The following is a 21,964-nucleotide window of genomic DNA, read 5'->3' as shown; positions in this document are numbered from 1 at the left end:
AATACTATGGAAGTCAATGGTTACAGGTTTTTAACTTTCTTTAAAATGTCTTCATTTGGGTTCAACGGGACAAAGACACTCTTAAATGTTTGAAACAAGGGTTAATAAATGATGACAACATTTCATTTTTGGTGAACTGTCCCTTTAAAAGCAGTATTACTGTAAATGTACGGCTTGATAATAATCAATCTCTCTTGTATTCCTCAAGACGCACCCGACGCAGACGGCCTTTCTGTCCAGTGTGGATCTGCACACACACTGCTCCTATCAGATGATGCTTCCAGAGTCCATAGCCATCGTCTGCTCGCCCAAATTCAATGAGTATGTTTTATGAGATGCACGTTATTTAGTAGGAGTGTAACGGTACACAGAAGTCTTGGTTCGGCACACACATTTATTTCGGAGCCACGCTTCGATACGGGTTCAGTACCACTGGAATGGACCTTTTTCCACATTTACAGGTTTCCCAACAAAGTCACAGAGACAGTGAATAAAAACTTTAATACATTATTGCACATTATATTATACCAGTTGATGTGTGGCGCATGTAGTTATTAACTGCTTATTTAAAGGCTGCTTGTGATACAAAAGTACAAAATGAATAGAAAAATGTTGAATAAAACTTTACAATAAGGAGACTGTATTAAATAAAAAAAAAATAAGCTCAATCCTCTTCTGAAAAACATTACAAAAAATGAAAACTGGAATGTCTTTTGATAAAAATACCAGCACCGTGTCCATCCATAACAGCAGGTGCAGTGTGTGTGTGTGTGCGCGCGTGTGTATAGAGAAGGGACTCATACTGACTTATGTGTGTATTTGATCGGACAGGATTTCATATTCATTCATTCATTCATTCATTTTGTTTTTCGACTTAGTCCCTTTATTAATCTGGGGTCTCCACAGTGGAATGAACCGCCAGGGTTCCATTGTTTTTCTTTGTAATTGTGCTTGATATACTACTCTAAGTTGTTGCACATCTGGACTGAATTGTACCATTACACCCCTATTTTTAGTGATAGTTAGCAGACCTCAATAACATATGAGTCTGACATATGCTGCAGGACGGGCTACTTCCGCCTGACTGATTATGGGATGGACGATGTCGGTACCTGCAAACAGAGAGGATTCCACCCTCATCCGAAGGACCCGCCGCTCTTCGCTGTAAGTGTTTTTGGAGAGTATACAGTTTTTCAACTGGGATTCCACTTTGTCAGTAATTCCTGCACAAACTGATGCTGGTTTGTAAGACATTTGCATAATGACAGTCTGTGGATTTCATTGGCTACCTGTGAAAAATGTCTACTTTGACCCTCAAACACTAGTTTTGCTGTGACTGGAAGTGTTTGGTTTGTGTTGTCTGATGCAAATGTTACTGTTCATTACTGTTCGTTACTGTGTTTACAAGGGCTGATCAGATAAGGTACATGATTCAGATATGGCAATAGGTGTTTGGTTTTGACCAATCACAACAGACTGCAGCTATCTGCCCAGCAGAGTAGGGTCATCTGACCAATCAGAACGGAGTGAAGCCATCTGTCCAATCAGAGCAGAGTAGAGCCATGTAACCAATCAGAGCAGAGTAGAGCCATGTAACCAATCAGAGCAGAGTAAAGCCATCTGACCCATCAGAACGGAGTAGAGCCATCAGACCAATCAGAGCAGAGCCATCTTACCAATCAGAGCAGAGTAGAGCCATCTGACCAATCAGAGATGAGTAGGGTTATCTGACCAATTAAAATGGAGCAGGGCCATCTGACCAATCAGAGCAAAGTAGAGCCGTCTGACCAATCAGTGCAGACTAGATCTGTTTGACCAATCAAAGCAGAGTAAAGCCATCTGACCAATCAGCAGAGTAGAGCCATCTGAACAATCAGAATGGAGTAGAATCATCTGACCAATCAAAGCAGAGTAGAGCCATTCGACTAGTCAAAGCAGAGTAGAGGAGAGACAGCTGACAAATGAGGGCAGTTTACAGCCATCTGATTAATTAGGGCAGGGTAAGCCATCTGACCAATAAGGGAAAAGTAGAGCCATCTGACCAATCAGAGCAGAGTTGAGTCATCTGACCAATCAGAGTGAAGTAGGGTCATCTAACCAATCAGAATGAAGTAGAGCCTTCTGACCAATCAGACCGGAGTATAGCCATCTGACCAATCAGAGCAGAGTAGAGCCATCTGACCAATCAAAGGAGGGTGAGGTCATCTGATCAATCAAAACAGAATTGAGCCATCTGACCAATCAGAATAGAGTAGAACCATCTGACCAATCAGAGCAGAGTTGAGCCATCTGACCAATCAGAGCGAAGTAGGGTCATCTAACCAATCAGAATGGAGTAGAGCCATCTGACCAATCAGAGCAGAGTAGAGCCAACTGACCAATCAGAGCAGAGTAGAGCCATCTGACCAATCAGAGCAGAGTAGAGCCAACCGACCAATCAGAGCAGAGTAGAGCCATCTGACCAATCAGAGCAGAGTAGAGCCATCTGACCAATCAAAGCAGAGTAGAGCCAACCGACCAATCAGAGCAGAGTAGAGCCATCTGACCAATCAAAGGAGGGTAGGGTCATCTGACCAATCAGAGCAGAGTAGAGCCATCTGACCAATTAAAGGAGGGTAGGGTCATCTAACCAATCAGAGCAGATTAGAGCCATCTGACCAATCAAAGGAGGATAGGGTCATCTTATCAATCAGAGCAGAGTTGGCTGTTGTAGAGTTTAGATAGAATGTTTCCTGAATCATGGGCGTAGACCATATTTTTACTCCTCCCCCCATTTTTGACTTGGAATATATGTTTACTGATTATAGGAAACCAAGAAATGAACATTTTAAACCTTTAAAAAGAATAATAGAGCACAATAGTCTTTACCACTGTAAAACTTCTGCTCTTCAGCATTATGAACACTACATGATTTGTTTTGTGTTTGTGTGTTTGTGTAAATTACCATTGCGTATGACATGTGCTGTATAAACAAACTGGCCTCGTCTCGTGTTTGTGCTCAGGCTAGTCATCACGTCAGCATCACAGACGGCAGCGTGACCATGCTGGACCTGCGGTGATGTCATCGCTGCTGCTGCTTCAAACACGTGCCTTTGCTCTCGATCTTACAGCGACAGATAAACTTGCCAAGAAGCTCCTAACTGGCCGGAAACGTCCCTGCGCTGCACACCGGGCCTCTGTTATCGTGTCTTACAAGTCTGTATTTATACCTTTAATTCTGAAACATATCCAGATGTGACCAATAAGAGCCTAACGATGAGCTGTGTGTCATTGCAGAGCATAACGGAGACATGCATGCAAAGGCTTCGGCTTTTATTTGATTTTGTAGACACACTTCAGCTATAAGCAAACCTTTCAGTATTCATTAAAAAACGTCAAATTAAAGCTTTGTTTTCCAATGCAAATATGTAAACATTCTTAAATTAATTAAGCAGAAGTTTTGCTTTCATAGAAATGCATCAGAATGAACTGTTTTAAACCTAAACGCCGGAAATCCATCAGTTTTTTGCTCATTTTAAGCATAAATGTGCTTAAAATTGATATATTTATTGATATCTTCATTCATTTGCTAGCCGTGGTTTAAGGATTTTTACAGATTTGTACTGTAAAGCATGACGGCAATAGTAATACTATAATATTTTGCATTGTTGTCGTTTGCCGTTCCATATTGAAGCTCTTTGAAAGACTGAAGGTTTAGCCGTGCACTTAACTCTGTTCTGTTTTATTTAAATATTCTGATATTTTCCTTAGCTGTGCCTCTGTTAGAGATGTTTCAGATCTCTTTGTTGATTAAACAGACCCTCCTCTGGCATCAGTTTCAGACAGACTGCCTTTTGTTTTCAGCATGTGACCGTGCTTCTAGGAATAGCTTCTTTAATACGTGACTGACTGTAAACCGGATGACAAATCATCATATGGGGGAAAACGGTCATTCTCATGTTCGTTCAGCCAAATTGTTGCTTATTTATTTTGTATGTCGTTGTGTAGTGATGAGGTTTATTTATGTAACTTCAACTCTTTGCATAACTTAGTCAAATCTAAGCATATCATCATTATCTGTTCAGGCAAGACACTAAAAGCACTGTTTTTGGCCTATTTTGTCTCAGTGGTTGTTCTTTCAGACTATACTATCAGTTTTTGTTTTCAAAATATACATTTAAGGTTTTTTTATTATTGTGTGTGTAAATTTCAATGACAATACAGGCTGTTTTATTCAAATAATTTTATTTTCTCGCAGTATTTTTGCCAATCTCCACATCAGTAGCACATACATTTTATATATATATATATATATATATATATATATATATATATATATATATATATATATATATTTGTATTATTTTATTAGGATAAACATCTTTCTATCTATCTATCTGTCTATCTATCTGTCTATCTATCTGTCTATCTATCTATCTATCTATCTATCTATCTATATATATATATATATTAGGAATTTTTTGTATAAAAACTATCTTTAATTATTGTATGTCATAGTTTATCAAATGTAGATTTATTTTTTCAGTATTTCCTCGTACACACTAACAGTAGAATGAATAGCTATTACTTTTTCTGTACATCAGGACTTGTTGAAAATGCTTGTGTGGAGATGTTGAGTGAGTCAATGTTAGTCATTCTTAAAGTTGTAATTAAATTTAAATGACAAAAGGTTAATAATAAACAAATAAATTTTAAAAAGAGGACTCACCGACTCACTGACTCGCACTCCGGAGCTGAAGGTGGCGGTGATGCATCAAAATCGCTGGATGCCAACCGCCGTCAGATTATAAGAAGAAGACGAAGAAGACGCTTTTCCTGCATGCGATGTGACGACGTTTTGTTGTTATTACATTGATTTTCGTTCTCCTTTATATCGATAAGATCAATTTAATAATCACCATTTACCGCAAAATATCGTAAATATACTACATATGTTGTCATGTAGATAGAAAGTAAAAGAGAGAGCGTACTTAGCGCATAGCTAACGTAAACAACTTGCGCAATAGGAGTTTAAGTCGCTTTAAAATAACAGTTTCATTCATTAAAGGAGAAACATGGCCGAGTCTAAAGAGAAAGCTGTGTGTTTGAGGTCTGATGTTACTACAGTCGCTGTCAGGAATCCTGTGGAGGAGAGCAAAAAACCCAAGAGGAAGATTCTCGATGAAGAACAGTATATAGAGGTGAGATAACACCACAAAACCATCCCTGATAAATACAAAAAAGATTATTTTGTGTTATTGATTATTACTGTCAGTGACAAATTTAGATTAAATTTACGTTATGGGAGATGACCAACTAAAACCAGCTTAACCAGCCTAGCCAGGATGGGAGCCCAGCCAAAACCAGCTATGTCCAGCTTAAACCAGGCTGGTCAAGCTGGTTTTAGCTGGTCATTTTCCAGTCTGACCAGCTAAGACCAGGCTGGAAATGGCCACAACCCCTCTAAAACCAGGCTGGTCAACCAGCCAACCAGCCCAGGCTGGTTTAAGCTGGATTTTTCAGCAGGGAGAATAAGGGTTTTATTATTGATTATTCATATCTATATATATTTATCTTGTTCAAAAGGTCTTGCTGACAAATAATGACAACATATAAAGATTAAAAACTATTTATTGTAATGCAGGGCTCAACAATAAGGACTGCCCGATGGCCCGGGGCCAGCGTGTGAGATGCTCGGGACAGTAGACAGGATCGTTACTGGCCCGATCGGGCCACTAATGCCCTGTAACTAAAGTTTGATTTGCCTGTGACTATTTGTCAATTGCGTGCAAATGCAGTCAGAATAGAGAAACCGTTTGTGTTTTTCAAATGCTACCTTCTTGGTTCCTCTTATCTGATTGGCTGTTGTGAGCATGTTATTTTTTTCCGTAACAACCAGTAGAGCTAAGAGACAGCAACATGGCGGCAACATCAAGTGATGATGCTAAAGGAAAACATTTGTCTCTAACGTCTTGGAAGCAGACATTTACGAGGGTAAACCACGACTAAAAAAAAAAGTGATGTTTTGTATAGTTTGCCGTTAGTTTGGCAGGTCAGTCATCCTTTGTTTTGCAATAAAATACCTGCACATTTTGCTACTTTTGTTTGCAAAACACTTTAATATTTTTTAAATATTTAAATTCTAGATTTACAAACATTTTGACATTTTTTTTATTTGTGGCTAAGAAATAGCTAGTAACTTTTTTTTGGTGGGGCCAGTGACAATATTGGCAGGGCAAGTAAAAATCTGAACCACTAGTCCGATCGGGCCAGTAGAAAAAAATCCTTAGCGTTGAACCCTGTAATAGTTGAAAACGCCTTTTACTCCTTGACTTTTGTACATCAAATCAAAATCAAATCACTTTTATTGTCTCATCAGCAGCAGCACGTGTGCTATGATGAGTGAAAAGCTTAGGTGCTGGCTCCAGACAGTGCAAATACAACGACAGTGCAAAATACAACGACAATGTGAAATTGAGAGCGATGTGTGCAATGAATAGGTGTCCACATAGTTGTAGGCAGTATTGTTTCAAGTATGGATTGGTTAAAGTGCAGTGCATGCATTGATGGTGTGCAGTGAGGGGTATGGAAGAGTCTGTGTGTGGTCTGTTAAGTGTTCATCTGCCTGATTGTCTGAGGGAAGAAGCTTTCCTTCAGCCGGCTGGTGCATGACCGGATGCTGCGGAACCGTCTGCCTGAGGGTAGCAGAGAGAGTCTATGGCTTGGGTGGCTGGAGTCACTGATAATTCTCTTGGCTTTCCTCATGCACCGCCTGGTGTAGCATATGTGTTCTACAGCTACAGCTGCTCCACTTTCATGTGTCGCCTGTAAACATCAAGCTTGTGTTTTGCTAATGACACCTTTTTTTTTTCTTCCTCTAAAGAGTTTGGAGAAGATCATCCAGAGGGACTTTTTTCCTGATGTCTCCAAACTTCAAGCGCAGAAGGATTATCTGGAGGCGGAGGAGAACGGAGATCTGGAGCGGATGAGGGAGATCGCCATCAAATACGGCTCTGCCATGGCCAAATACACACCACGCACTTATGTGCCCCGTGAGTAGGGCTGCTCAGTTACAGGAAAAATCATAACCATTATTATTCGAAACGATAATCACTGGGGGCGTATAATATGACCAAAACATTTTGGAGATTTTTACACAGTCCCTTCTAAATATAGTCGATAGTACACCTATACATTTAATTTATTCGTTTACTTTTTGGTTTAGTTCCTTTATTAAATCAGGGGTCACCACAGCGGAATGAACTGCCAACTTAAAACAAACATACTGATACTGACAGCTAAATCTTTGTGTTTCTCTACAGATGTGACACCTTCAACATTTGAGACTCCTGATGGCCGAAGTGCATCTCCTTCATCTTCACAGAGTAAAAGCAGAGCAGCCAGAGAAGATGGTAAGAGACTGGATTTTTATTGAGGGTTTTAAGCTTTAAATTAATAGATGTCATCAGGAATCCTCACATATTTAACCACAGAATATTATAACAGCTGTTCTGCGTAAAAAAGGTTTCTGAATTGTGGCAATATTTAATGAAGTTTGCATATTTTGCATATATATTTTCAGAGAATTGGGCAGAGCCAGGCTGAAAATAGGCATTTAGGCATTTTATATTTCTCTTATCTCACTTGATAATAAAAAAAACTGTCAACAGCCTGAAACAAATACATTTTCAGCATGTTTTCATGAAACATAATGTATAAGCGAGACAGATATATTTAATAGGAGGAGATTTTATTAAAATTTCATGACTTTTTTTTAATATATATTAATCAAAACTTAATTTATTCATTTTTTAATTTTGTTTGTTAATTCATTCTTTTATTATTTTCTTTATGCTATTATATGTATTTAATTAAAAAAAATTACATTTGTAAAAATCTTACATATTTTTTCTTCAGGGCATTTTGGACATGAGTATATATATATATATATATATATATATATATATATATATATATATATATATATATATTATATATATATATATATATATATATATATATATATATATATTATATATATATATATATTATATATATATATATATATGTGTATTAGGGTTGTAACGGTATGAATTTTTCACGGTATGATAATAGTCTAAAACAATACCACGGTTTGACGGTTTCGCGGTATACGGTATGTTACAAATGTTACAAAATAATAGAACAGTGAAGCAAATTTGACTTTTTCCAAATAATATATTTTTAGTTACTATAAACAACACCACTTACAATGAACAAATAAAAATAAGAAAATAATAAATAATGTGTCAAAGTCCAAATAAAGTCCAAATAAACATGGTGCAAATCCTCAGTAAAAAATAGATATAAATATTTACTATACTATAAATAGTTACATAACGAAACTAGATTCAATATGGAACATCCTTAGGTTTTATGTGCCAGCATGGATATGGTTGTCTGTGGATATGGATTTGGATATGGTTGTCTGCAATGCAGACAAACAGCTGCACCTTCATTTGCGTCTTTTGAAAACAGCAAGAGCAGCAGTTCGTCTTTGCTGTGTCACTGTTTTGTCATGTTTCTGTGCTGCTGTGCATGCAAAAGTACTTAGTATGAGAATTATTTCATGCAAAACTTTTTTTTTTTGCGTTTTATTTAGCCGCGCATAAATGTATGCCTATCTCTCATTCCGTGTTGTTCAAAAAGCTTGGTCCACAAACAAAAGTGAAACCTATGCTTATTGGTTGTGATATAGCGAGTTTGAACCAATCTGGGCATGGAGGAGGGACAATGCATCAATGTATCATGTCTGGTTTGTCCGGAGACACAGTGACGAGCGTTTCTTTGTCAAATCAGCGTTGTCAAATGTTGATGACGTAACCGCACTGATTCCGGAGCCTCTGAAAGTCCGCGAATGTTATGTGATACAGCACTGGAAAGCTGAGATTCTCTTCTTTATGCCAATCTTTGAATTGTATGAATCGGATCAGCGGATCAAAAGTTATTAAACATTTAAGAGCAATACTTATTTTTAGCCGCGGGCAGCTGTCTCGGTCTTTAAGGGTTAAAACCGTTAATATGCAATTGTTCATGGTATGATAATTGTGCACGTTCAAATCGTGGTAAACCGTCATACCGGTATATTGTTACAACCCTAATGTGTATATATATATATGTGTGTGTGTATATGTGTATATATATATATATATATATATATATATATACATACATATATATATATATATACATATATATATATATATATATATATATATATATATATATATATATATATATATATATATAAATATATATATATATATATAAATATATATATATATATATATATATATATATATATATATATATATATATATATATATATATATATATATATATATATATATATATAGCACCTTGTCAGAAACTTGTTTTGTAAAATTATCTATTAATATATGGATTACTTAAAGATTATTAAATTAAAAAAAGTATTTAATGCAGCAACAAAAACATGGTTATATCAAGAGACTTTTACACATTAATGAGAAGTTGCCAGTGTTTCTCAACCACGTTCCTGGAGGAGCACCAGCTCTCCACATTTTCCATGTCTTTTTAACCAAACACACCTGATTCAGATCATTAGCTCATTAGCAGAGACTGAAAGAGCTGTAATGAGTGTGACAGAGAAAGGAGACATCCAAAACATGCAGTGGTGGTGGTCCTCCAGGAACGTGGTTGAGAAACACTGAGATAGATGATATGGTTTTAGCTTAGTTCTTAAATATGACTTATGTTTTCGAAAATAATATTATTCAGGTTAAAATGGACCTTTCATATGAAAATAGTATACAAACTTTGAAACCATGAGGATGGTTTATATGTATTTAGCATATTTCTGTTCCATTATTCTGTAATATCCTGCAATCGAGTAATTAGAAACCCTTTGTTTAATTAAATGAAATCTCACTGTGGTTATTCTGTGAGCCCCGAGCCTTCAAAAGCATCTTTTATTTGTAATGTTTCAGGAAAAGATGGTGAAAAGGCATCAGAGAAGGATCTTCCGTCCTTGGATCGATTTCTTTCTAAAAACACGAGTGAGGATAACGCCTCCTTTGAGCAGATAATGGAGCTTGCGGAGGACAAGGACAAACTGCGGCACGCGTGGCTTTATGAGGCTGAAAATGAATACAAAGAGGTACTACACAATAATAGTTACAGCCAGAGCTGGGCAGTAGCGGAGTATATGTAATCTGGATGATGTAATCAGATTCCGGAAATTAAGTGTTAACCCTTGTGTTGACTACCCTTTTGTTGTGTTCATTGACTTCCATTATAACCACATTTTTTGATTGCAAAGCCATGACAGCACATAATCATGCATTCTTGACGGTTGCTAGTTTTTCCTGTTGGGAAGGGGTCAAATGTTTAATTTGGACTGTTGATCGTCAATTGGCAGCATTAACTCTTTAGATAGGCCTGTTCAACAGAAGTTTCTGGCTCTTATATAGAGTTCTGTGGAGTAAAACAGCAGATTATAGTGTGTGTGCAGAAATACACTTACTGTGTTTATTACTTTGAGACGAGGGGTTTATTTTTTATTTTCTCAAACATATCTATATATATATATATATCAAGGTCTCTCTCTCTCTTTCACACACAAACACGGATACAGACTATACTCTTTATAAAAGCCAGAAGCTAAGCTTTTTTTGCACTGTAACTGATGATCAACTGTACAAATTAAACATTTTACATCTTCCCAACAGGGAAAACCAACAACAATCAAGAATGCATGATTATATAGCTTTTGCAATTAAAAAAATGTGATTATAATGGAAGTCAATGGCATACCTGCCAACATTGGGTAGGAAAATTAGGGGTTATGGCCACCATAATAAGGGACCACCCCCCCCCCCCCCCTTCAAAAATCAAATCCCCAAATTACTAAATATGTTCATTTGGAGCTGTTTCGTTGTAAATAAAAAGTTAAATGGTCAGAATATGTTTTATTATTATTGTTTAAAAAATAAAAAATAAACGGTATACATCAGCAGCAAATACATTAGCAAACAGTTCAGCTTATTAAAATTAAAAGCTATTATGATGAAATAATATCAAGTTATCAATCTCATTAGCCGTTTCTCCACTGTATAACTTACAAATTCTGATTAAAGAGCAACAAATGAATCTCTTATTTATTTAGATTTTTTTCTTTTTGATTACATTAAATAACAGGTTTCACTTAAAAACGCACACATCTAACGTTATAACAAAAGCATTCGACTGCTTTCCTAACTTTTTATGCTCATTTAGGACGAAATTAGTTGCGCTTGTAAAAACCTCACCGAGATCGACATCTTTAAATATTATTAATTATGTGTACATATCTGTTTAAACACGCATCCTAAACCCAGATTTTAGCTCCGCTTCAAATCGCGTGTACAGAATCCGGGAAACAGTGTCTATTTATCACCATGGAGCGCGTCAGCTGACAGTCACGCACTGCTATATGACTGTGTTGAGTAGGGGTCACCAAACTTATTCCTGGCGGTCTGGTGTCCTGCAGATTTTAGCTCCAACCCCAATCAAACACACCTGAACAAGCGAATCAAGGCCTTGCTAGGTATACTTGAAACACCCAGGCAGGTGTGTTGAAGCAACTTGGAGCTAAACCCTGCAGAGACACAGGCCCTCCAGGACCGAGATTGGTGACCCCTGGTTTTGAGTAATGCATAGAAGGGGTGACGGCATCTGTAGTAAAAAGGAAAGGGAATGGAAGTGTTTTCATGCCAAAACAAAGTGAAAGCACGAAACAGACTCGCATTAAAGAGCGAGGGGCGACCCCTGGTGGTTCGGCGGTATGGGTTGCGCATAGGGAGGATCGGCTCTTTAATGTTTATTTGCCACCCTTCAGAGAAAGACTGAAAAAACGGGAGAAATATAGGAAAATACCTTTACGGGATGATAGCGGGATAGAACTGTAAAATACGGGAGAATCCCGGGAAAAATGGGAGGGTTGACGGGTATGGTCAATGGGGCAAAAACAGCTCCAAACATAACGAAGGGGTAGTAAATTTGCCCAGAGTGTATTGTTGAGGTGGCACGGTGGCTCAGTAGTTAGCACTGTCGCTTCACAGCAAGAAGGTCACACGTTCTCACCGTATTGGCGTGGGTTTCCTCCGGGTGCTCCGGTTTCCCCCACAGTCCAAACACAAGCGATTATAGGTGAATTGAATAAACTAAATTGACTGTAGTGTATATGTGTGTGTGTGTGTGTTTCCCAGTACTGAGTTGCAGCTGGGAGAGCATTCGCTGTGTGAAGCATATGCTGGAGTAGTCGGCGGTTCATTCTACTGTGGCGACCTCTGAAATAGAGACTAAGCCAAAGGAAAATGAATGAATGAAATTGAGTTTTTGAAAATGTCCAAAGCATTTTTCCAAAATATGCATCAAAATAAGATTAGTCAGCAAAAATAATTTCATTTGTTGAACACACAGAGAAAGTCGTGGCTAAATTAAGACTCAAAATCCCCTCAGAGTGGATGAAAACATCCCCAACAGCACACAAGGGTTAAACGCTTTTAAAAGAATCAGACTACAGTTACTTTTTATGGATTACGATTACATATTATTTGTACAACTAATCAATTCTCCTATTTTTTCAGTTTTGATAATGTTTATATACATTATTTTTTAATGTTTATTTTCTATTTAAACATTTGTAATCCAAAGTAGTCAGATTACATTACTATACCTGTGTAATCTAAGAGATAATAACATTACAAATGTTGTCATGTCATTTGTAATCAGTAATCTCCCCAGCTCTGGTTCCAGCCTGTCACTGCTGGGAGTGTTGTATTGAGTCCGTCTTGAGTTCTGATTGGTTTCATTATTCTGTTAAAGAGACACGAGCAGAACCTGGCTCTGCCATCCTCGGAGAAACAGGCTCTGGAGTGCACCAAAGCAGGACTGGAAACATGGCAGTACAAGGCCAAAAATTCACTGATGTATTATCCTGAAGGTAAAGCCTCCCTCTAACACTAACCTACAAGGAAAATCTTGTTTCATCAGTATTGTTGATGTGCATATGTTTTTTTATGCATAATTCTTTGCCTATTAAGAAACCGTTAAGATTGTAAATTAATAACTGAGTTTATTTTACAGAGTACTACAGTTTTTATCTCGGGTTATTACATTAAAATAAACGACTGCCATGGTAGTTCTAGTGCTGGTGAACCATTTAGCTTTCTTAAACTGTGATGCATGTTTATATTAGGTAAGCTATCGTACAAGGAGGCTTACAGGAATGTCTGTCTGTTTATTTTATCCCCCAAAAGGTGAGAAGGACGACACACTCTTCAAAAAGCCACGGGAGGTTCTGTACAAGAACACACGGTTTGAGGACGACCCTTTCTGTAAAGCCCTGAACAAATCCCAGATCCAGCAAGCTGCTGCGCTCAATGCACAGGTAACGCTGGCATGTTTATAATATCATTCATTTCCATTTGGCTTCGTCTCTGTTTCAGAGGTCGCCACAGCGGAATGAACCACCAACTATACCAGCATATGTATTGTGAAACACTCATACACACACACACACTCGTACACTACAGCCAATTTAGTTAATCAATTCCCCTATAGCGCATGTGTTTGGACTGTGGGGGAAACCGGAGCACCCGGAGGAAATCCACACCAACACGGGAAGAACATGCAAACTCCACACAGAAATGCCAACTGGTCCAGTTGGGACTCGAACCGGAGACCTTCTTGCTGTGAGGCCACAGTGCTAACCACTGAGCTAAACCAATCATTGTTTTAACAGTGTACAAGCTGACTTTATGAATGAAACATTTTTTGCACAAATCTTTTGAGTCAGTGATTCAATGATTCATTCAAAAAGACAGATGCTCGCTGTGATTTTATCTGAATCAGCTGTTTTATTGTTGTTTTTTTACTTATTTTTATTAAAGAATACAACATTGCATAAAGTACAATCAGGCCTTAACATTCACTTTTTTGATCACCAGCCACTGTGGCTGGTAGTTTTCCAACATTACTAGCCACTCGCCATTTTCACTAGCCACATTTTTATTGTTGGGAAAATATATTTTATACACATAAATATGACTTTGACATGCAAAAATTACTTGATTTAGAGTTTGTGTTATCTCTACAAGCCTCTTCACTCATTTCACTTTTTGTGTGTTGTGTATAAGCTTGCTCAATAATCATGAGCAAATGGGTCAGAGTTTCATATATTACAATTAGTTTTCATAATTTTTAGAGACCAAAATGAAGGATTTACCCAATTTATCTCTGACCACACCATACATAAACAGTTAATTATTTCTTAGCCACAAATTTTAAATGTGTGAAAACATGCAAAATATAGCTGAATACTATACTTTTTATTTTATTTTAGTCATGTGTCCTGGCTAAAGGTCCCAGATCACCAGTTAACTACACATGAATGGGGAGTTATTCTCCCATTAAAGCAATGTTATTGTAAAAAAAATGATAATTAAACCATATTAATGCAAAAGAAAGCAGGTAAAACATACAGTGTGCTAATGAAAGAATGATCACACACGCATGGTTAATGATAGTCCCATAAATTATCTTTTCAAAGAAAGGTTTAACCGAAAGCAACTGGCGCTGCTTATTGTCGAACCCTGCTTTTAAGAATTATTATCTGGGAAAATTATTTTCAACCAGCCAAAGTGGCTAGTGGGAGTGTCTGTCTCACCCGCCACCGCTGAAATCTACCAGCATTTGGCGGGTTGACGGGTGTTAATGTAAAGCCCTGAGTACAATACAGTGTAAACGTTTTTTTTTTTTGCATCTTAGTCCATCAATTTCTAGCAACCTTAAGACCCCTGCACACCGGGACGCTTTTCGTTTGCGTTTTTCAAGACTTTTTTCCAGATTTAAACCCAAGCCATTTTCACTGGCGCCAAGCAGAAGAGTATGCAAAATCACTCCTTGACGTTAGAGGGCGCTACACAACTTTAAGCTTCTGAAACCTGCTTGTAACACAGAAGCAGAAGACAAAGTTGACACACTTGTTGTTATCGATGGTTTAAGCAGCAGCTCTAGGGATGAAGAAATGATTATTTTTCATCAGAGCAATAAGCAGCTCCATGTTCATATCGCTTCTGGGCATCTTCTTCAGTGTGCGCAATGACAGTTTAGAACTTGAACGCCTCCAAGTGCTGTTTACTGTAACTTCAGCAGCTTCGTGCACGTGAACAAAAGTGCCAATCTGATTGGTGGAGAAGGTTACATGAGGCGTTTTTTTTTTTAAATGGCGCTTTTGCAAATGCCGTTTTGCGCGTTGGTGTGCACGATCACATTGACGCCCTTTATTTTGTCACGAGGCGTTAAACGTCAACGGAAAACGCGAGCCAAAACTCTATACTGGACTCTATACTGCTCAGGTTAAACCGAGGCCTGACTCTGTTAGAAATCCCAGGATGTCCTTCCAAAAAGAGTAGGGGTTAAACCCCAGAATCCTGGCCAAATCTGGTCTTCTAACCATCCCCATATTATAATTAGCTTCATCATTCTGTCTCCTCTCCACCAATCAGCTGGTGTGCGGTTTGGCGCAATATCTCAGCCGTCCTGTCATCCAGGTGGATGCTGCACACTGGTGGTGGATGAGGAGATTCCCCCCCAATGTGTAACGTGTTTTGAGTGTCCAGAAAAGCGCTATTTAAATTTAAGGAAATATTATTATTAATATTATTATTATTATTAAAATAATTTTAAGCTCAGCATTATTAGCCCCAATAAAGTTTTTTTTTTCCCGATTGGCTACAGAAAATCCACTGTTGTCTAATGATAAATTTCTCATCTGTCTTCTGTCTAGTTTAAACAAGGTAAAGTCGGTCCAGACGGGAAAGAGCTTCTTCCTCATGAATCCCCCAAAGTGAATGGTTACGGATATGAGGGCGCACCGTCACCCGCTCCTGGTGAGATGACAGAACCACTGCTTTTGTTTATATGTTTATTAATCAATATCTTCTTACACATTGTTTTAGTTATATTTATGAACACACTTTAGGTCAAAAAGCACTGCATTAACAAACCATTAACTAACAGTACTAGCTGAATAAACTACTGATTAGTTGTTTATTAATAGTTAGTAAGTTAGAAGTTGGGTTTAGGTATTGGGTTGCATCAGAGATGAAGAACAAGGTCATACTTTATAACTACTAATGAACAGTTTATATCTTAATAATAGGCAGGTAATAAGCCAGTAGTTAAAGGTGCAGTCGGTGATGTGCCAGAATTAGGGTTGTAACAATATACCGGTATGACGGTTTACCACGATTTGAACGTGCACGATTATCATACCATGAACAATTGCATATCAACGGTTTTAACCCTTAAAGACCGAGACAGCCGCCCGCGGCTAAAAATAAGTATTGCTCTTAAATGTTTAATAACTTTTGATCCGCTGATCTGATTCATACAATTCAAAGATTGTCATAAAGAAGAGAATCTCAGCTTTCCAGTGCTGTATCACATAACATTCGCGGACTTTCAGAGCCTCCGGAATCAGTGCGGTTACGTCATCAAAATTTGACAACGCTGATTTGACAAAGAAACGCTCGTCACTGTGTCTCCGGACAAATCAGACATGATACATTGATGCGTTGTCCCTCCTCCATGCCCAGATTGGTTCAAACTCGCTATATCACAACCAATAAGCATAGGTTTCGCTTTTGTTTGTGGACCAAGCTTTTTGAACAACACGGAATGAGAGATGGGCATACATTTATGCGCGGCTAAATAAAACGCAAAAAAAAAGTTTTGCATGAAATAATTCTCATACTAAGTACTTTTGCATGCACAGCAGAACAGAAACATGACAAAACAGTGACACAGCAAAGACGAACTGCTGCTCTTGCTGTTTTCAAAAGACACAAATGAAGGTGCAGCTGTTTGTCTGCATTGCAGACAACCATATCCAAATCCATGCTGGCACATAAAACCTAAGGATGTTCCATATTGAATCTAGTTTCGTTATGTAACTATTTATAGTATAGTAAATATTTATATCTATTTTTTACTGAGGATTTGCACCATGTTTATTTGGACTTTATTTGGACTTTGACACATTATTTATTATTTTCTTATTTTTATTTGTTCATTGTAAGTGGGGTTGTTTATAGTAACTAAAAATATATTATTTGGAAAAAGTCAAATTTGCTTCACTGTTCTATTATTTTGTAACATTTGTAACATACCGTATACCGCGAAACCGTCAAACCGTGGTATTGTTTTAGACGATTATCATACCGTGAAAAATTCATACCGTTACAACCCTAGCCAGAATGCTAGCATTAGCATAATAGCCTAGAAACTTTACGACCCTCCCCTGCTGTCCAAAGCAATGCCTCCAAAAGTCATGAACATGCACTGATTAGATATAACACTAGATCATGTCATTCACCAGTTAGAAGACTCTAAGGCCGCATTTACACTGCACTGTTCCTGTGACTTTTTTTTTTTCTCCCATGTGGCACAGATCGGATATAGCCCATGTATGTGTAAGAAGGAACAGATCACATGGATTCCCATTTACTCAAATCAGATTCAAGCCTTGTTTATATGTGGAAACGTATCCGATATGAATGGGATCTGTGTTCTCGTGTCTGCAGTGTAAGCAGGTAGATCGGATTTTCACCTGTCAATGCGAGTCGTGCATCATTAAAAACCGTAGCGAATGACGTCAAGTCTGACACTTTCATTTCAGAACAGACTTCAGCAGAGTCCCAAACCTTAAATATCATACACGAGGACTTAAACAGCTTTCAAATAGTCATATAGCACAGGTATTAATGCATGTTAAAGAGCGAGAGAGCGCCATTTCCGCCACGTAACCAATATAAACTAATACTAAACGAGTGCATACATCACAAACTTAAATAGATCACGCCATGGACATTACATTAAGATGCCTGAAGGTTTACAAAGCCTATATATTAAAAGAAGATGGACAAATGAGAACCTTTCTGTCATAACCTACAGTAAAACCTGCAAACAGATTGAATACTGGAATAGAGAAACTCTTTTATTATCAGCTGTTAGTCAGCGCCTGGTCTTTGTTTTTTCCTGGTCATTGCGCCCTTGCCGTGTGCTGTGTAACTGCAGATGATCGGATACGAGTCGCTTTTAAAAGATGATGTAAGCAGGTGTGGAAATATAAATTTCTATCATCTAATTCCAAATGAACAATAATCTACGTATAACTGAAAAGTTATATTCTCTGGTTTTTAATTATATTATTTCATTGACATGCCAGTAAGGACGGTCATTTAACCTTTGCCTTGCTGACTACAGGCTAAGCCAAAGTGATGCAATTATCAGTTTCACAGCATGGGGTGTCTATTGTTTTCTCTTTTCGATCAAATGGTCAGGCAGTTTCTGTCTCCAGAACAAGATGAGATCAAGGCCTGAAAGAACAGTTTACCCTGCCGACCACAACTCTTAATTTGCATGCTTTGTTTAGCCATATCCCCTCCTCCAAAGAACACAATATAGACATGAAATCTTTGTCTTAAATCAGACTTGTGTGAAACTTGTGTGAGACTTGTGAGAGACTTGTGAAAGAACTTGAAGACTGCGGACCTCTAGTAGGCTCTTGCAGACACATGGACATCTTAAAGACGCTGTATGACTGCAGATTAACCAACACGTCTCAATAAAGGAATTCTGCTTGTTTCGAGTCTCCTGGACTGGGTTCTCTCTTCTTTTCACTCATTTATTTTTTTACAACACAGGTCATCAAAAAAATCGGATACAGTCACAAAATCTCAGGAGACACGCACTTTATCAAGTGTAGTCGTTGACGTGTCCCAGACTGTCAAGTTCAACAATGAACAAATGTGTGAATATAAATGACACTTCACCTCAGTAAAGCTGGTTAGGAAGAGCACATTTACTGATGTTTTGTTATTAAACTAAATAAAAGTTAGATCAGAATAAAGCAGTGCCTAACACAGAAATATCCTGTCATCTGTTTGCATTACACTTATGTTCACATTACCAAGACAACGAGTGACTTTTCATTTTCAGTTGTGCTCGCTGATCCTCGTACATTGCTAGTTTTCAGCTACTTTTTTACTTGAACACCTAAACGAATGCTCAGGTCTATTTAACCGACTATATTGTCGATGTTGTAAAAGGTACTCCATGAACTTGAAAATAGCCAATCTTCTGCCGGACGTTTTCAGTGGCTGAACAACACTTCCGTGTTTATAAACCCATTCATAAACAACAACACAATCTACATAAGCTTTGCTTGGCTAAAATAGTTTAACACATACCTGTCTAAAAGAAATACTTCAGCCGTGGTGTCCCCCTTCAGATCGTTGTTTTGAACTGCATAACGTCATTTCCCTCCAGTGTGCGAGAGTAATCCCGATATTGATTCAGGTTTAGAAAAGTTTTGACTCTGCATTTTTTGCAGGAGCCCTTTCAGATACAATCTTTCTTTTCATGGATACAAGGCCACGCTGGTCTTTCAGAAAAAAGTTCAGTTTGCCTGACGATAACTCTCTGTCAGCTGTAGATGCGTGCTTTGCGTGTGCATGCGAGTGACGTATCTGTCTGCTTAAAGAGGCTGCGCAGAAATTCACATTTAAATTTGTTGACACAGTTTGAGTTACCTGTCGTAATTGAGTTATTTGTCGGTCCGACAATATTGAATTGGATGAAGAGTTTTACGCAGAATATAAAAATACATATAAACACATTTAGATCATTTAATTTAATCAGTGCTATTCGAATATAAAGAGAGATTCAACCAGCACAACAAAAAGTGTTTACATTACATTTACATTTAGTCATTTAGCAGACGCTTTTATCCAAAGCGACTAACAAATGAGGACAAGGAAGCAATTTACACAACTATAAGAGCAACAATGAATAAGTGCTGTAGGCAAGTTTCAGGTCTGTAAAGTCTAAGAAGGAAAGTATAAGTAATTTTTTTTTTTTTTTGTGTACAGTTAGTGTGATATCCAGAGAGGCATTTGCAAATTAGGAAGTGAAGTGGAGACTAAATAGTGACTCTGCCGTTCTGATGCAGTTAGGGAGTTCATTCCACCAACTGGGCAGATTGAACACGAGCGTTCAGGAAAGTGATCTCTTCCCTCTTTGGGATGTAACCATGAGGCGACGTTCATTCACAGAACGCTAGTTTCTGGAGGGCACATAGATCTGCAGAAGTGAGAGCAGATAAGAAGGAGCAAAGCCAGAAGTCGCTTTGTAAGCAAACATCAGAGCTTTGAATTTGATGCGAGCAGCAACTGGCAGCCAGTGCAAACGGATGAGCAGCAGAGTGACATGTGCTCTTTTAGGTTCATTGAAGACCACTCGTGCTGCTGTGTTCTGGAGCACCTGAAGAGGCTTGATAGAGTTAGCTGGAAGCCCGGCTAGTACAGAGTTGCAGTAATCCAGTTTGGAGAGAACAAGAGCTTGAACAAGGAGTTGAGCTGCATGTTCAGATAAGAAGGGTCGGATCTTTCTGATATTATAGAGTGTGAATCTGCACGATCGAGCAGTTCTAGAAATGTCAGAAAAGTTTAGTTGGTCATCAATCGTTACTCCAAGGCTTTTCACCATTTTGGATGCAGTAATGGTTGCCCCATCCATCTGGATTGTTTCTGAAGACAATCACCTACTGCACATTTAATAGCATGAATTGTGACCTGAAATAAAGTCTTACTATTTATTAAACCATTAAAATTGATTTATAAATGTATGGTAGGTATTTAAAGGGATAGTTCACCCAAATATGAAAATATACTTATTTTAAATCTTCATGAGTTTCTTTCTGCTGTTGAACACAGAAAGTCTTATAGAAGAGATATTCTGAGTCCATTTTAATTTTTGGGTGAACTATCTCTTTAAGCAGACGTCAATCACATTGTTTTTTAACATTGTAATAAAATCCAGAATTTAAAAAGTAGTACTGTTTTTTTCTGAATGTCTTGTTTTTTTTCCTGAAGGTGTTGCAGAGTCTCCTTTAATGACGTGGGGTGAGATTGAAAGCACCCCGTTTCGTCTGGAGGGCTCAGATACTCCTCTTGTGGAGAGAAGCCACGGTCCATCATTCAAGGTCTGGCCCTTTTCTAGTAAACAGACGTGTCACTGTTTTTATGCTGTTGTGAATACGAACAGGTTATTTGAGTTTTATTAATGCACCCAAATCTGTGGATTTCTACATGCCCAGTTTCCAAGTAGGCCTAATAATTAATCATTCTCATGTCATTCCAATCCCCTGAGACCTTCATTCATCTTCAGAGAGCTCATCATCTGAGAGCTCTCTCATTCTCCATTGATAGTTTTCAGTCATTTGAGCTGTGCGCAGACCTGGCTGGCAAAAAATAAGGGCTCGCAATGGGATTTCTATAGAATGCAGCACAAACCACTAGGGATGCACTGAATATTCGTACACCGAAATTGGCCCCCAGTTTTCGGCCGAAAGATTTTTTCTCTATCAATTAAAAAACTTTCAATGACAGCAAGGGTCTTGAGATGCTCAAAGTCTAAAAAAGGAACCAAAAACATAGTCAAAACAGCCTGAGAGTCTTCAGTGGGTACAACTGTAATCATACAAAGCTCCAAGAACAATTTTGTGCACCAAAAACTGTTAACCTGTGTCTTTTCTTCTGCATCAAGTCATCAGGGTGTTCGTTTCTAATAATGATGTATTGACATTAGAGACAACACAAAAGCATCTTAGTAAATGAACCACCGGATCTGATGAGGAACGCATAGACGAACAAAGTTGTTAGGATCATTAATAACTGAATTTTTGGATGAACTAATGCTTTAACTGGTTTTTGTGGATCTTTTCAGATTCCAGAGCCGGGCAGAAGAGAGCGTTTGGGGCTGAAAATGGCCAATGAGGCTGCAGCCAAAAACCGAGCGAAGAAACAGGAGGCGCTGCGCAAAGTCACTGAAAACCTCGCCAGGTAAACAATTAGTAATT

General features: G+C 38.0%; 2 protein-coding genes across 3 annotated transcripts in view; both read left to right on the top strand.

Moving 5' to 3' along the window:
• Nucleotides 1-4,095, top strand: part of stambpa (STAM binding protein a) — a 29,569-nt gene extending 25,474 nt beyond the window's left edge. The window contains 3 exon segments of the mRNA NM_200498.1: nucleotides 209-321; nucleotides 1,065-1,164; nucleotides 3,003-4,095. Coding sequence (NP_956792.1) covers nucleotides 209-321; nucleotides 1,065-1,164; nucleotides 3,003-3,059 — 270 coding nt within the window. The 3' untranslated portion in view covers nucleotides 3,060-4,095.
• A 679-nt stretch (nucleotides 4,096-4,774) lies between these two features.
• The window catches only part of ess2 (ess-2 splicing factor homolog), a 779,665-nt gene continuing 762,475 nt past the window's right edge, over nucleotides 4,775-21,964 (top strand). Inside the window, 9 exon segments of one of the 2 annotated variants that reach the window (NM_001089330.2) lie at nucleotides 4,775-5,180; nucleotides 6,863-7,031; nucleotides 7,302-7,391; nucleotides 9,987-10,156; nucleotides 12,865-12,982; nucleotides 13,299-13,429; nucleotides 15,830-15,932; nucleotides 20,979-21,088; nucleotides 21,832-21,947. In NM_001089330.2, the coding sequence (NP_001082799.2) occupies nucleotides 5,055-5,180; nucleotides 6,863-7,031; nucleotides 7,302-7,391; nucleotides 9,987-10,156; nucleotides 12,865-12,982; nucleotides 13,299-13,429; nucleotides 15,830-15,932; nucleotides 20,979-21,088; nucleotides 21,832-21,947 (1,133 nt within the window). In that variant the 5' untranslated portion in view covers nucleotides 4,775-5,054. 2 annotated transcript variants of the gene reach the window in all.

Source organism: Danio rerio, chromosome 10, assembly GCF_049306965.1.
Source record: "Danio rerio strain Tuebingen ecotype United States chromosome 10, GRCz12tu, whole genome shotgun sequence".
NCBI lineage: Eukaryota > Metazoa > Chordata > Actinopteri > Cypriniformes > Danionidae > Danio > Danio rerio.
The sequence above is the reverse complement of the archived record's forward strand: the minus strand, read 5'-3'. Positions and strand labels throughout refer to the sequence as shown.